The sequence below is a fragment of the Cervus elaphus genome, chromosome 6 (genome assembly GCF_910594005.1).
Source record: "Cervus elaphus chromosome 6, mCerEla1.1, whole genome shotgun sequence".
Lineage (NCBI taxonomy): Eukaryota > Metazoa > Chordata > Mammalia > Artiodactyla > Cervidae > Cervus > Cervus elaphus.
Genome location: NC_057820.1, coordinates 15747261 through 15761002, shown reverse-complemented (window position 1 = coordinate 15761002; position 13742 = coordinate 15747261). Strand labels below are relative to the sequence as shown.

Genomic DNA, 13742 nt, shown 5'->3' with positions numbered 1-13742 from the left:
TCTAAGCCACCAGGGAAGTCTCTGCCCACTAATTAGTCGATATCTTAGGAACACTTATATAGATTAAAGTGGAATTCACAAGTTGGTGCTTTTCTGACAGAGCATTATTAACTATACACTGAAAACCACAGATAATTCTGGGATCTTTTACAGCACAATTATTTTGACAGATATAAGCAATAACTTCATTTAATTTGATCACTACCTCAACCATAATTGCTCTCATAATATTGAGCTACATTTACATTCAGGTTAAGATCATTCAACAAGAAGTCATGCCTGAACTTTTACGTGCTTCAAGCAAACCAAACACTTACTCACATAAACCAATAGAAAAGTTTATCATTACAGAACCAAATCTTAGGTAGGATCAATACATTTTTGTTAGATAATATTTAGTAGCATAACTGAATCTACTTACTAACTGGAATAATTACTTAATAAATCTCTAGAAAAAGCCTGCCCAAGGTATAAGACATAAATGTAACACAAAGTCACTCTTTTGAAATCTGTTTAAAAGTTAAGTTTTCATTTATTTAGAACAGCCACCTGACATGATCCTCTATATAGAAAACCCTAAAGACTCTACCAGAAAATTACTAGAGCTAATCAACGAATATAGTAAAGTTGCAGGATATAAAATTAACACACAGAAATCCCTTGCATTCCTATATACTAACAATGAAAAAACAGAAAGAGAAATTAAGGAAACAATACCATTCACCATTGCAACAAAAAGAATAAAATACTTAGGAGTATATCTACCTAAAGAAACAAAGGACCTATACATAGAAAACTATAAAACACTGATGAAAGAAATCAAAGAGGACACAAACAGATGGAGAAACATACCGTGTTCATGGATTGGAAGAATCAATATTGTCAAAATGGCTATTCTACCCAAAGCAGTCTATAGATTCAATGCAATCCCTATCAAGCTACCAACGGTATTTTTCACAGAACTAGACCAAAGAATTTCACAATTTGTATGGAAATACAAAAAACCTCGAATAGCCAAAATAATCTTGAGAAAGAAGAATGGAACTGGAGGAATCAACCTGCCTGACTTCAGACTCTACTACAAAGCCACAGTCATCAAGACAGTATGGTACTGGCACAAAGACAGAAATATAGATCAATGGAACAGAATAGAAAGCCCAGAGATAAATCCACGAACCTATGGACACCTTATCTTTGACAAAGGAGGCAAGGATATACAATGGAAAAAAGACAACCTCTTTAACAAGTGGTGCTGGGAAAACTGGTCAACCACTTGTAAAAGAATGAAACTAGAACACTTTCTAACACCATACACAAAAATAAACTCAAAATGGATTAAAGATCTAAATGTAAGACCAGAAACTATAAAACTCCTAGAGGAGAACATAGGCAAAACACTCTCCGACATAAATCACAGCAAGATCCTCTATGACCCACCTCCCAAAATATTGGAAATAAAAGCAAAACTAAACAAATGGGACCTAATGAAACTTAAAAGCTTTTGCACTACAAAGGAAACTATAAGCAAGGTGAAAAGACAGCCCTCAGATTGGGAGAAAATAATAGCAAATGAAGCAACAGACAAAGGATTAATCTCAAAAATATACAAGCAACTCCTGCAGCTCAATTCCAGAAAAATAAATGACCCAATCAAAAAATGGGCCAAAGAACTAAACAGACATTTCTCCAAAGAAGACATACAGATGGCTAACAAACACATGAAAAGATGCTCAACATCACTCATTATTAGAGAAATGCAAATCAAAACCACAATGAGGTACCATTACACGCCAGTCAGGATGGCTGCTATCCAAAAGTCTACAAGCAATAAATGCTGGAGAGGGTGTGGAGAAAAGGGAACCCTCTTACACTGTTGGTGGGAATGCAAACTAGTACAGCTGCTATGGAAAACAGTGTGGAGATTTCTTAAAAAACTGGAAATAGAACTGCCATATGACCCAGCAATCCCACTTCTGGGCATACACACTGAGGAAACCAGATCTGAAAGAGACACGTGCACCCCAATGTTCATCGCAGCACTGTTTATAATAGCCAGGACATGGAAGCAACCTAGATGCCCAGCAGCAGATGAATGGATAAGGAAGCTGTGGTACATATACACCATGGAATATTACTCAGCCATTAAAAAGAATTCATTTGAACCAGTCCTAATGAGATGGATGAAGCTGGAGCCCATTATACAGAGTGAAGTAAGCCAGAAAGATAAAGAACATTACAGCATACTAACACATAGATATGGAATTTAGAAAGGTGATAACGATAACCCTATATGCAAAACAGAAAAAGAGACACAGAAATACAGAACAGACTTTTGAACTTTGTGGGAGAATGTGAGGGTGGGATATTTCAAAAGAACAGCATGTATACTATCTATGGTGAAACAGATCACCAGCCCAGGTGGGATGCATGAGACAAGTGCTCGGGCCTGGTGCACTGGGAAGACCCAGAGGAATCGGGTGGAGAGGGAGGTGGGAGGGGGGATCGGGATTGGGAATACATGTAAATCCATGGCTGATTCATATCAATGTATGACAAAACCCACTGGAAAAAAAAAAAATCTTACTTACCTGTTCAAAAAAATAAATAAATAAAAAATAAAACTTGCTCTCATTAGGGTAAAAGTAAAAAAAAAAAAAAAATAGAACAGCCACCATCTGTGGCTAGGAAAATTATTATTACTATATATACATACATAGTGCATTTGTTATCCAGACATTAGAGCAGCAAAATAAAATTTAGTTACCTAGTCATCTAGTAATATTTTATATCTATTAAGGAAAGCATTGCTTTAACTAGAAAATTCAGCATGCTCAGTCTTGGCCATTATATCTAACAAGGAGCTATACCAAAAAAACACTAAATTCTGAAGACACTGAAGAACAATTTTGACATTAAGAACTCTACAGAAAGACTGCTATTTATGTCATTACCCAGTAATATTTTAGACCTTAAACATCACCACTGTCCTTTGGAATTTATATAAAAGTCTTTTTTTTTTTTTTCCCTACTGGTGACCAATAGAATCTTAGGCTTCTTTGCATTTAATTATAGTATTTTGGTTCTGAGTCCTATTTAGTTGCTATTTAGTTCAGTTAAAATTCTGTATCACCAATAGAAGATATTAAAATTCCATGATGAGACTGGATAAAGACATTCTAGTAAAATGGTTCAGGTTTCCAACCCCAGAATAAAACATAAATGAATTCTGTCTTGGTAGTTAATGGCATTGTAAAGATTAAATGAGATAAAGTCTTAATGAAGTCCTCACAGATAGTAAATACCTGTTAAGTATTGAGGTGTTTCCTTTTCTGACTTGTTATTGTTTAGCCCATGGTTATCACTGAGGTTTTAAATCAAAGTGAAAGAAGTTTTCTTTATGTTTTAAGCCAAGCGACTCTCTACTGTGCTTTAGACTAGATGGCGTGTTCTTTGAGGAGAGTAACCATACCCACTCTGTACCCCTAATTTCTACAAGTTACAGGCACATATTAGAGGTACTCAGTAAAGAAGTGTGTTAGCCGCTTAGTTGTGTTCGACCGTTTACAACCCCATGGACTGTAGCTCTCCAGGTTCCTCTGTCCACAGAATTCTCCAGGCAAGAAATACTGGAGTCGGTAGCTATTCCCTTCTCCAGAAGATCTTCCTGACCCAGTGATCAAACATGGGTCTCCTGCATTGCAGGCAGATTCTTTACCGTCTGAGCCACCAGGGAACCCCACTCAGTAAAGATGTGTTGAATAAATGAATGATGGAGCCAGTAATCAATAATCATTCGATGTGTATATGCCTCCACACAAAGAAGGCCCAAAGAGTTTCTGTGTCACAGCAAAAAAGCAGATCACTGAGCTCAGTCTCTTTATTTCTAGTGTTACATAAACCCATAATTGTTGACTCACTAACATGAACTTCCTGTCTTAAGGCTTTCTGAAAATCAAGAAATCATTTTAAATGATTTGTAACCAACTCGAGCATCAATAACAGGATAGGACAATAAGTTGATAAATTCTTAGATAAATGTTCAGTTAACACTTGTGATTAACAAATTCACCAAAATATAAATTAAATATATCCCAGTCCCATCACTTCATGGCAAATAGATGGGGAAACAGTGGAAACAGTGGCTGACTTTATTTTTCTGGGCTCCAATATCACTCCAGATGGTGACTGCAGCCATGAAATTAAAAGACACTTACTCCTTGGAAGGAAAGTTATGACCAACCTAGACAGCATGTTAAAAAGCAGAGACTTTAGTTTGTCAACAAAGGTCTGTCTAGTCAAGGCTATGGTTTTTCCAGTGGTCATGTATGGATGTCAGAGTTGGAATATAAAGAAAGCTGAGCACTGAAGAATTGATGCTTTTGCATTGTGGTGTTGGAGAAGACTCTTGAGAGTCCCTTGGACTGCAAGGAGATCCAACCAGTCCATCCTAAAGGAGATCAGTCCTGAGTGTTCATTGGAAGGACTGATGTTGAAGCTGAAAGCAATACTTTGGGCACCAGATGCGAAGAGCTGACTCATTTGAAAAGACCCTAATGCTGGGAAAGATTGAGGGCAGGAGGAGAAGGGGATGACAAAGGATGAGATGGTTGGATGGGATCACCGACTCAATGACATGGGTTTGGATGGACTCCGGGAGTTGGTGATGGACAGGGAGGCCTGGAGTGCTGCGGTTCATGGGGTTGCAGAGTCAGACATGACGGAGCAGCTGAACTGAACTGAACTGAATTGATACCCACTTATAAAGATGTTAAGATGTTGAGAAATTGACTTGATTTTCAAAGGTGAGCAAATTTCTACTAGTGCTTTTCTGAGTTTTTATTTACCCTCTTTTATTCAAAAAGCACTTATTGAGCATTTCCTGAATTAAGGTAGAATTCTGAGCTTGGAAGACAAGGATGAGGATGCCCTGGCCCTACCCCAGAGGCCATCACCATTGAGCTGGGAAAGCATAAACCTGTACAACCAATGGTAACACAAACTGGGATGTGGTAAATGCTGTAGACACCAGTGGGTGTACATGTGGTTTCCAACATACATTATCTCTCTGTGCATATATTTCTTGGTTAAAACCATGACTCATCTATTCAGTACAGCACAGTTCCAAAAACAGCAATTTTCACAGATTTTTTTCTGAATTCATAGAGTGAAATTTAACAGTTCTTCACTTTTCTATTCAATTGAGAAAAGAAGGCTAAGAAGGCTTACCTACATCTCTGGAGAATCAAGAGTTCTGGCACTTTCAATTCCCTGTTGGTCTATATTTTGTAAATGATTTATACAAGGGCAAACTTAAGATTGTTTTTTTTATCCTCTATGACAAATTTCTCCCCATAATAAGAGCAAAAACCCTCCTGCCTGCAAAAGCTGCTTGATGTTTTTAAAGAAAATTTAAAAAATGAAATGAATAGGAGTAGCTAAAAAATTCAATGAATCTAATGTTCTTCAAATTATTCAACGAAGAAATAAGGTTAATATTACTACAGTTAATTGACATATTTACTGTTGATAAGTAACTACCTGGGCAATTTTATTTTCTATATTTTCTGTGATTTCTTTCTTATAACAATGAAAAACCTGGAAATATGATATAACTTTTTAAAGCCAGAGATTAAGATTCAAGAGACCTAGATTCTGGATATTGTTGCTGTTTAGTCACTAAGCTGCATCTGACTTTTTGTGACCCCATGAGCTGTAGCCTGCCAGGCTCCTCTATCTATGAGATTTCCCAGGCAAGAATACTGGAGTGTGTTGTCATTTCCTTCTCCAGGGACTCTTCCCCACTTAGGGATGGAGTTCATGTCTCCTGCATTGGCAGGCAGATTCTTTTACCACTGAGCCACCAGGGAAGCCCTCCATTTTGGATATACTCAATCCCTAATTGTTGACAAGCTACTTAAAGGTCTTTGCATACCATCTGTGAGGCAAGAAGTTGGGAACAACCTAACCCTACTGCCGATGGTGTTAAATGCCGCTGCATACCAGGGATCCCAGAGATGTCTCATGAAATGAGAAGCTTCCAAAGCCCATAGTTTAAAAGAAAACTCAAGCAAATAAATAAATAAAACTCAAATAAATAAATTCTGTATTCATTTAGAGAAAATAAATACACCATTTTCTTTAAATTGCTAGAATAGTAAATGAGGCACAGAGCTACAAGAAAGAAAAAAAAAAAACATTATCATCAAATTAAAATTCTACATGGAAAGTAAATTAAGCCCTCTGAGTCACAACTAGAAATATCCTGCTTGCTATGATATTTTTAGGGTTTGTTTTAAGTTATAGAATATACATGTGTATTTTCTAGGTATTAAAAGCTCATAGTAAGCAAAAAAATAAAAGTCAGAGCCATTAAGAAAGTTCACGCTTCATTTCTTCTCTTTATTCCTTTGCTTTAAACTCTTTAAGAACTCTTCCTAGAAACAGACATTCTGAATCTGTACCAAAATTTGGGGAGATGATTTAAAAATAACTTCAACCTACACAGAAACTTTTTGGAGTAAAAATAACAGCTGAAGTTTTAAGATTTTTTTGGATAATTTCTTAAATTCAGACTAGTCTCAAAATATGTAAAAAGTAAACTTTTGTTTGTTTGCTTTTGGTTTGGTTCTTAAGGGCTAATGCCCATGGTAAATGACTAGGATCATGGACACTAAGGAAATGGCTTACAATCACAAAGCTTGCATATGGTCCAGATATTCTAACCAGAAATTCAGGCCTGCTCGTTTTCCACCAGGGCACTATCACAGCTGCAACTGACTGCATTAACCAAACATGTATCATTCATTCATTCATTCATTCATTATGCAAATATTTGGTGAGCGCCCACCCAGTGCCAGATACTATTGTTAGTACTACAACACAGCTGTGTGCAGAAGAGACAAAATCCCAACAATGTGCTGCTAATAATTCAACAACTGGCTGGGGGTGGGGGAGGGAAGAGGACTTATCTGCACCAATTGTTTATTTACATAATGTACATATTCCTGTCATGACAGAGTTCAACCTACCAACCCAACATCACTGAACTTCAAGCGGGGAAGAGGTGTGCACACTCAACGCTTGTGAGCCTTGTCAGCCTGTGGGAGCTCACAGCACATCACTGAAAAACTTCCGTGCCCAAGTGAAAAATGTATTCCAGCAGAGAGAAACAACATGCTAGTCACATATATCAAAAGCTGTCATGGAGGGGACAAAAGAAAAAGACAAAGAAGTTGGGTAGGAGGTGTGAGATAGGCAGTGTGGAGTAGGAAGGGGCAATTTTAGATAGATAAGCAGGAAAGACTCCTTTAAAAATGAACATTTGAGCCAAGTTCTGAAGGTAGTGAATGAGTGAGCCAAGTGGGTAATAAAGGAAGAGCATTTTAAGGAAGTGTGCCTAGGTGGCAATACCCAAGGCAAAGGCTTGGGTATTTATTTAAGAATTTTTACCATTAGTGAGGTGGGAAGACATCTCACTGACCAAATGGTTTTTCTGTTTTGTTTGTCTTGTTCCAAGCAGTGACGTGATCTCACTTATATTTTTAAAATATCTCTCTTGCCGATGTTTTGAGAGTAAACCCCTTGGGGGTGAACGAGGTGGAAGCTCCTGCAATAACCCAGGCTTGGATAAGAATCAGTTCAGTTTAGTTGAGTCGCTCAGTCATGTCCGACTTTTTGCGAACCCATGAACCCCAGCACGCCAGGCCTCCCTGTTCATCAACAACTCCTGGAGTTTACCCAAACTCATGTCCATTGAGTCGGTGATGCCACCCAACCATCTCATCCTCTGTTGTCCCCTTCTCTTCCTGCCTTCAATATTTCCCAGTATCTGGGTTTTTCAAATGAGTCAGTTCTCTGCATCAGGTGGCCAAAGCACTGGAGTTACAGCTTCAACATCGGTCCTTCCAGTGAACACCCAGGACTGATCTCCTTTAGGATGGACTGGTTGGATCTCCTTGTAGTCCAAGGGACTCTCAAGAGTCTTCTTCAACACCACAGTGCAAAAGCATCAGTTCTTTGTCACTCAGATTTCTTTATAGTCCACTTTCACACCCATACCACACCATACTGGAAAAACCATAGTCTAGACTAGACGGACCTTTGTTGGCAAAGTAAGTCTCTGCTTTTTAATATGCTGTCTAGGTTGGTCATCACTTCCCTTCCAAGGACTAAGCGTCTTTTAATTTCATGGCCACAGTCACCATCTTCAGTGATTTTGGAGCCCCCCAAAATAAAGTCAGCCACTGTTTCTACTGTTTCCCCATCTATTTGCCATGAAGTGATGGGACCAGATGCCATGATCTTAGTTTTCTGAATGTTGAGCTTTAAACCAACTTTTCCACTCTCCTCTTTCACTTTCATCAAGAGGCTCTTTAGTTCTTCACTTTCTGCCATAAGGGTGGTGTCATCTGCATATCTGAGGTTATTGATATTTCTCCCAGCAATCTTGATTCCAGCTTGTGCTTCTTCCAGACCAGCATTTCTCATGATGTACTCTGCATATAAGTTAAATAAGCAGGGTGACAGTATACAGCCTTGACGTACTCCTTTTCCTATTTGGAACCAGTCTGTTGTTCCATGTCCAGTTCTAACTGTTGCTTCCTGACCTGCATACAGGTTTCTCAAGAGGCAGGTCAGGGGGCCTGGTATTCCTATCACTTGAAGAATTTTCCACACTTTGCTGTGATCCACACAGTCAAAGGTTTTGGCATAGTCAATAAAGCAGAAATAGATGTTTTTCTGGAATTCTCTTGCTTTTTCAGTGATCCAGCAGATGTTAGCAATTTGATCTCTGGTTCCTCTGCCTTTCCTAAAACCAGCTTGAACATCTGGAAGTTCATAGTTCACGTATTGCTGAAGCCTGGCTTGGAGAATTTTGAGCATTACTTTACTAGCGTGTGAGATGAGTGCAATTGTGCAGTAGCTTGAGCATTCTTTGGCATTGCCTTTCTTTGGGATTGGAATGAAAACTGACCTTTTCCAGTCCTGTGGCCACTGCTGAGTTTTCCGCATTTGCTGGCATATTGAGTGCAGCACTTTCACAGCATCATCTTTTAGGATTTGAAATAGCTCAACTGGAATTCCATCACCTCCACTAGCTTTGTTTGTAGTGATGCTTCCTAAGGCCCACTTGACTTTGCATTCTAGGATGTCTGGCTCTAGGTGAGCAATCACACCATTGTGATTAACTGGGTCATGAAGACCTTTTTTGTATAGGTCTTCTGTGTATTCTTGCCACCTCTTCTTAATATCTTCTATTTCTGTTAGGTCCATACCATTTCTGTCCTTTACTGAGTCTATCATTGCATGAAATGTATCTCTAATTTTCTTGAAGAGCTCTCCAGTCTTACCATCAGAATGGATTAGAATGGTAATGGAGAAATTGGTGAGATTCTAGATATACTTTTAAAGGGGCGCCAACAGAATCTGCTGACAGATTGTATGCAAAGTGTCGTCCAAAAGATGATTCTGAAGATTTTGTTCTAAGCAACTGGAAAGAGGGGTTTAGCATGTACTGAATTAGAGCAGAGCAATTTTGAAGGGAAGGTCAAGGATTTGGTTTGGTATATGTATCATTTGCTACACCTATTAGACATCTAAGCTGAGATGTAGAACAAGCAATTGGGTATGTTAGCCAGGTTTCAGGGAAAGGTTTTGCTAGAGGTGTAATTGGGGAGTATTCACAGTATCGGTAACATTTAAAACACTAGGACTCAAATGAGAGTCCCACAAGAGAGAACATGAACTTAGTGATTTAGTTAGCTACTTAACAAAAACATATTCTCAGTGCTCTGCAAGTATCAACTCACTTGAGTCTCATAAACCTACTACCTTTTCCCTTTTTATTAATTAACCAAGGCACAGTAAGGTTAACTAACTTGCCCAAGCTCACAAGTAAATGGCTGAATCAGAATTTCTAACCCGGGCTGTTCAGATCCAGAGTTCTTTTTTTTTTTTTTTAATTTTAATTAAAGGAGGATAATTACTTTACAATATTGTGGTGGTTTTTGCCATACATCGACATGAATCAGTCACGGGTACACATGTGTCCCGCCATCCTGAACCCCTCTCCCACCTCCCTCCAAACCCCATCCCCCTGGGTTGTCCTAGACCACCAGCTGAGTGCTCGGCTTCATGCATCAAACTTGTGCTGGTCATCTGTTTTACATATGGTAATATACATGTTTCAATGCTATTCTCTCAAATCATCCCACCCTCATCTTCTCCCACAGAGTCCAAAAGTCTGTTCTTTACATCTGTGTCTCTTTTGCTGCCTTGCATTTAGGATTGTCATTACTTTCTCTCTAAATTCCACATATATATATATATATATATATATATATGTTGATACACTGTATTGGTTTTTCTCTTTCTGACCTACTTCACTCCAGATCCAGAGTTCTTATTAGAGAAATTATCTGAAAGCCTGGAAATTTTTGGCACCACAACAATTTAGAGGCCAGGGAAATAAAATAGATCAGAAAACCCTATTCATAGAACATGATACATTTTATTTTTCCATAGAAATTCTAACTACACTCAGTGTGAAGAGTAGATTTACCAATGTTTTGTTTCCTTTGCACTTGCCTATATCTTCTATAATAAGCATGTTACTTCTAGAATTAGAAAATATTGTATTAAAATAATATTATTTTGAGTTGTTTTTTAAACCTCATTTCAAGGGACATATGTCATTCTGTGTATACAACCCATCTCAATGAGAAAATACAGAAAAAAATCATTACAGAAAAAATGGAAGTGCTCTCTGCTTGGAGTATGATTAGAGCTACTATAAAATTTACCAGCCACATAACAATTCCTAGGGTAAAACCGAGCTCTATTAATGATACAAAGACCACAGACTTAAGTCAGAATGACCTAAACAGACTGGGTACCAGTGCCTCAGGTGGACTTTTTCTTAAGACTATCATTTGTATGAATACAAGAGTGCAGACCCTTCTATTGCCCATGTACACTACCTTCTCACTAGTAGGTTAGAGATACCTTTATTTGTCATTATTGCTGCTGGTCTTATTGTTTCCCAACTGCTGGCTAGAACAGGGCATTGAAAAACAAACGGAGGACTGTGTGTGTGCTCAGCTGTGTCTGACTCTTTGCGGCCTCATGGATTGTAGCCCACTGAGGCTTCTCTGTCCATGGAATTCTCCAGGCAAGAATACTGGAGAGGGTTGCCATTCCCTTCTTCAGGGGATCTTCCCAACTCAGGAACCAAAACCCTGTCTCTTGCGTCGTCTGCATTGGCATGTGGATTTTTTACCAGTAGCGCCACCTTGGAAGCCCAAGCCAAGCACTGCCTACATACGGTTATATTTGAGTACTGGAGAGACTCTACTTGGGGCTCATTACTCCTTGGATGAAACATAGTATCATCTATTTCAGCTATTTTGATTATTTAAACTACATTTTAAGGATTTGAAAAAGACATACTAGTGATGTTAAATATAGTAAGAAATCACTTTCTACAGTGATTAAGTACAATATTTACAATCATTAAAAAGAATTATCTTAAAAAAAAAAAAGAATTATCTTCATTCCTATTCTAAGATAAATGAACTGGGGGGAAAAAATCTAGGCATCCAATTCTACTCCCTAGGCTACTTTTAATTCTACACTTTAGTGTGAAATGTGCAAGATGGAATGGCAAAATGGAAATACAAGGGAATATACTGTACCTTGTTTTACCTGTAAGGAACACACACCTGACAAAAGGCAATTTTCACATCCAAGGTTGGTTCACTGCAGTAGTACAATAAATGGAGGCTCATAAATACCTACAGAAAAAAAGGGGGCATGAATTGCTAACTCACCTAATCATTCATTATTTAATAGTTATAAACTTTAGTATAATTTGAATTATACACAAGGTGTCATGCACAACATATATTTGGCATAATCCTTTTCAGACCAGTGCTAGGTACTTTTCACAAATTTCAAATATTAAATAAAATAAGGTTAAAAAAAAAAAGGTTTTATCAGCTATAATGATGGATGCCACCACAATCATAAAGACTAGATATAAGAAATTGAATATACCTAAAATGTTAAAGTTAATTACATCCTATCACAGAGCACTTTCAGTTCTGGGCTTTGCTGGTGGCTCAGATGGTAAAGAATCTGCCTGCAATGCAGGAGACCCAGGTTAGATCCTTGGGTCAGGAAGATTCCCTTGGAGAAATGAATGGCTACCCGCTCCAGTAGTCTTGCCTGGAGAATCCCATGGAAAGAGGAGCCTGGCAGGCTATAGTCCATGGGGTCAAAGTTAAGTACATCTTATCACATAGCACTTTTCAATTCTAGGCATCTAATTCTTAAAAATATCAAATATATGCTCAAGAAGATACATATAAGAATATTTATTGTAGAATTAAGGGATATTAAATGAAATTTAGGGCTCTCCCGGGGTTCAGTGGTAGAGAATCTGCCTGCAATGCAGAAGAGGCAGGAGACTCTGGTTCAGTATCTGGGTCCAGAAGATCCCCTGGAGAAGGAAAAGACAACCCACTCCAGTTTTTTTACCTAGATAATCCCATGGACAGAAGAACCTGGTGGGCTATAGTCCATGCAGTCGCAAAGAGTCAGACAGGACTGAAGCAACTGAGTACACACTCAAATAAAATTTAATTTATAATAAAATTACAGACAGGACTTGGAGTAATTGAATCAGAGCTTAGCGTATCAGCATAGATAAATGATGCTGATGCTGAATGGGGAAAAAGTAGCTTTCAAAAAAGTATCAGTATCATTAGTAGAATAAAATTTTGAAGTATATAAAATAATATAAATTGCTTTGTTATCTAACTATATAACCAGAGAGTAAGGCAGATACTATATTAACACGTGTTTAATTATGGTGGTAAGAAAAGATTTCAAGTATATTATTTTTTGTATGTTGGAAATATTTTTAACTTTGTAAAGTTTCAAGGAGAGGATAATAACCTAATGGTGGAAATGCCAAATTAGGTACTAGGTTATTTGGAAATGATGAGGCAGCATCAGAAAAATCCAACTGAAATCTTATTCAGTTCAACTAAACACACTTTATTGAATATTTATTATGCAAAAGATACAATTCTGTGAGATTAAACAATTTTAAAACCATTATTGACAAAGACTTCTGTTTCAGGCAATATGAATGGCTAGATAGGCTGAAAACAGCTTTCAGTGCAAAATTGCTAAAAAGGTTAGATGAAAGAGACAAAATATCTTTTAAAATGCATAGCTGCGCTGCTCAAAAAAAATGGTAAGAAAAATTCTGAGAGACTGAAAACAAAGTGAAAGGATCCATGCAGAGAAGTAAATGAGCTGAACCTGTCACTTGTGCTCAGACCATCTGCTGATGTCTTAAGATCAAAACTTTAGCTTTTAAAGGGCAGCAGGCAAGAAGCCAAAGCTTGGAACTGATCTGTGATGGGTAGTCACACTGGAAACACCTGCATAACATTTACTACAAGAAGTTTCAAACAAAACTCTGGAACAAGCAAAATAATTCCAGAAGGTCAGAATTGCAAATATATATACACATATATATTTTTTACATTAGAATGTATGTAGATTTTTTAAATACAAAGAAGAATGGAAGGAGTAGAATATATAAGACATTTCTGAAGAACAAGGTGGATATTTTGGGGGGTGGGGAGAAAATTGCTCTACCAGACAATAAGATTTAATATAAAGCTGTAGTATGTAAAGCTACAAGGTATTGATGCTGAGATAGTTGCTCA

The 13742-nt window shown here is 37.7% G+C and overlaps 1 protein-coding gene across 9 annotated transcripts in view; it reads right to left on the bottom strand.

Annotated features, from left to right (window-relative positions):
• The window catches only part of MAPK10 (mitogen-activated protein kinase 10), a 593150-nt gene that overhangs the window by 160055 nt on the left and 419353 nt on the right, over window positions 1-13742 (bottom strand). For 7 of the 9 annotated variants that reach the window (XM_043906261.1, XM_043906267.1, XM_043906259.1 and 4 more), the window contains exon 3: window positions 11721-11792. The exons of 1 other annotated variant lie outside the window; for it this stretch is intronic. In XM_043906261.1, coding sequence (XP_043762196.1) covers window positions 11721-11786 — 66 coding nt within the window. In that variant the 5' untranslated portion in view covers window positions 11787-11792. Of the gene's footprint in view, window positions 1-11693; window positions 11793-13742 lie in introns of all 9 variants that reach the window. One more of the 9 variants, XM_043906265.1, reaches the window with a different exon arrangement.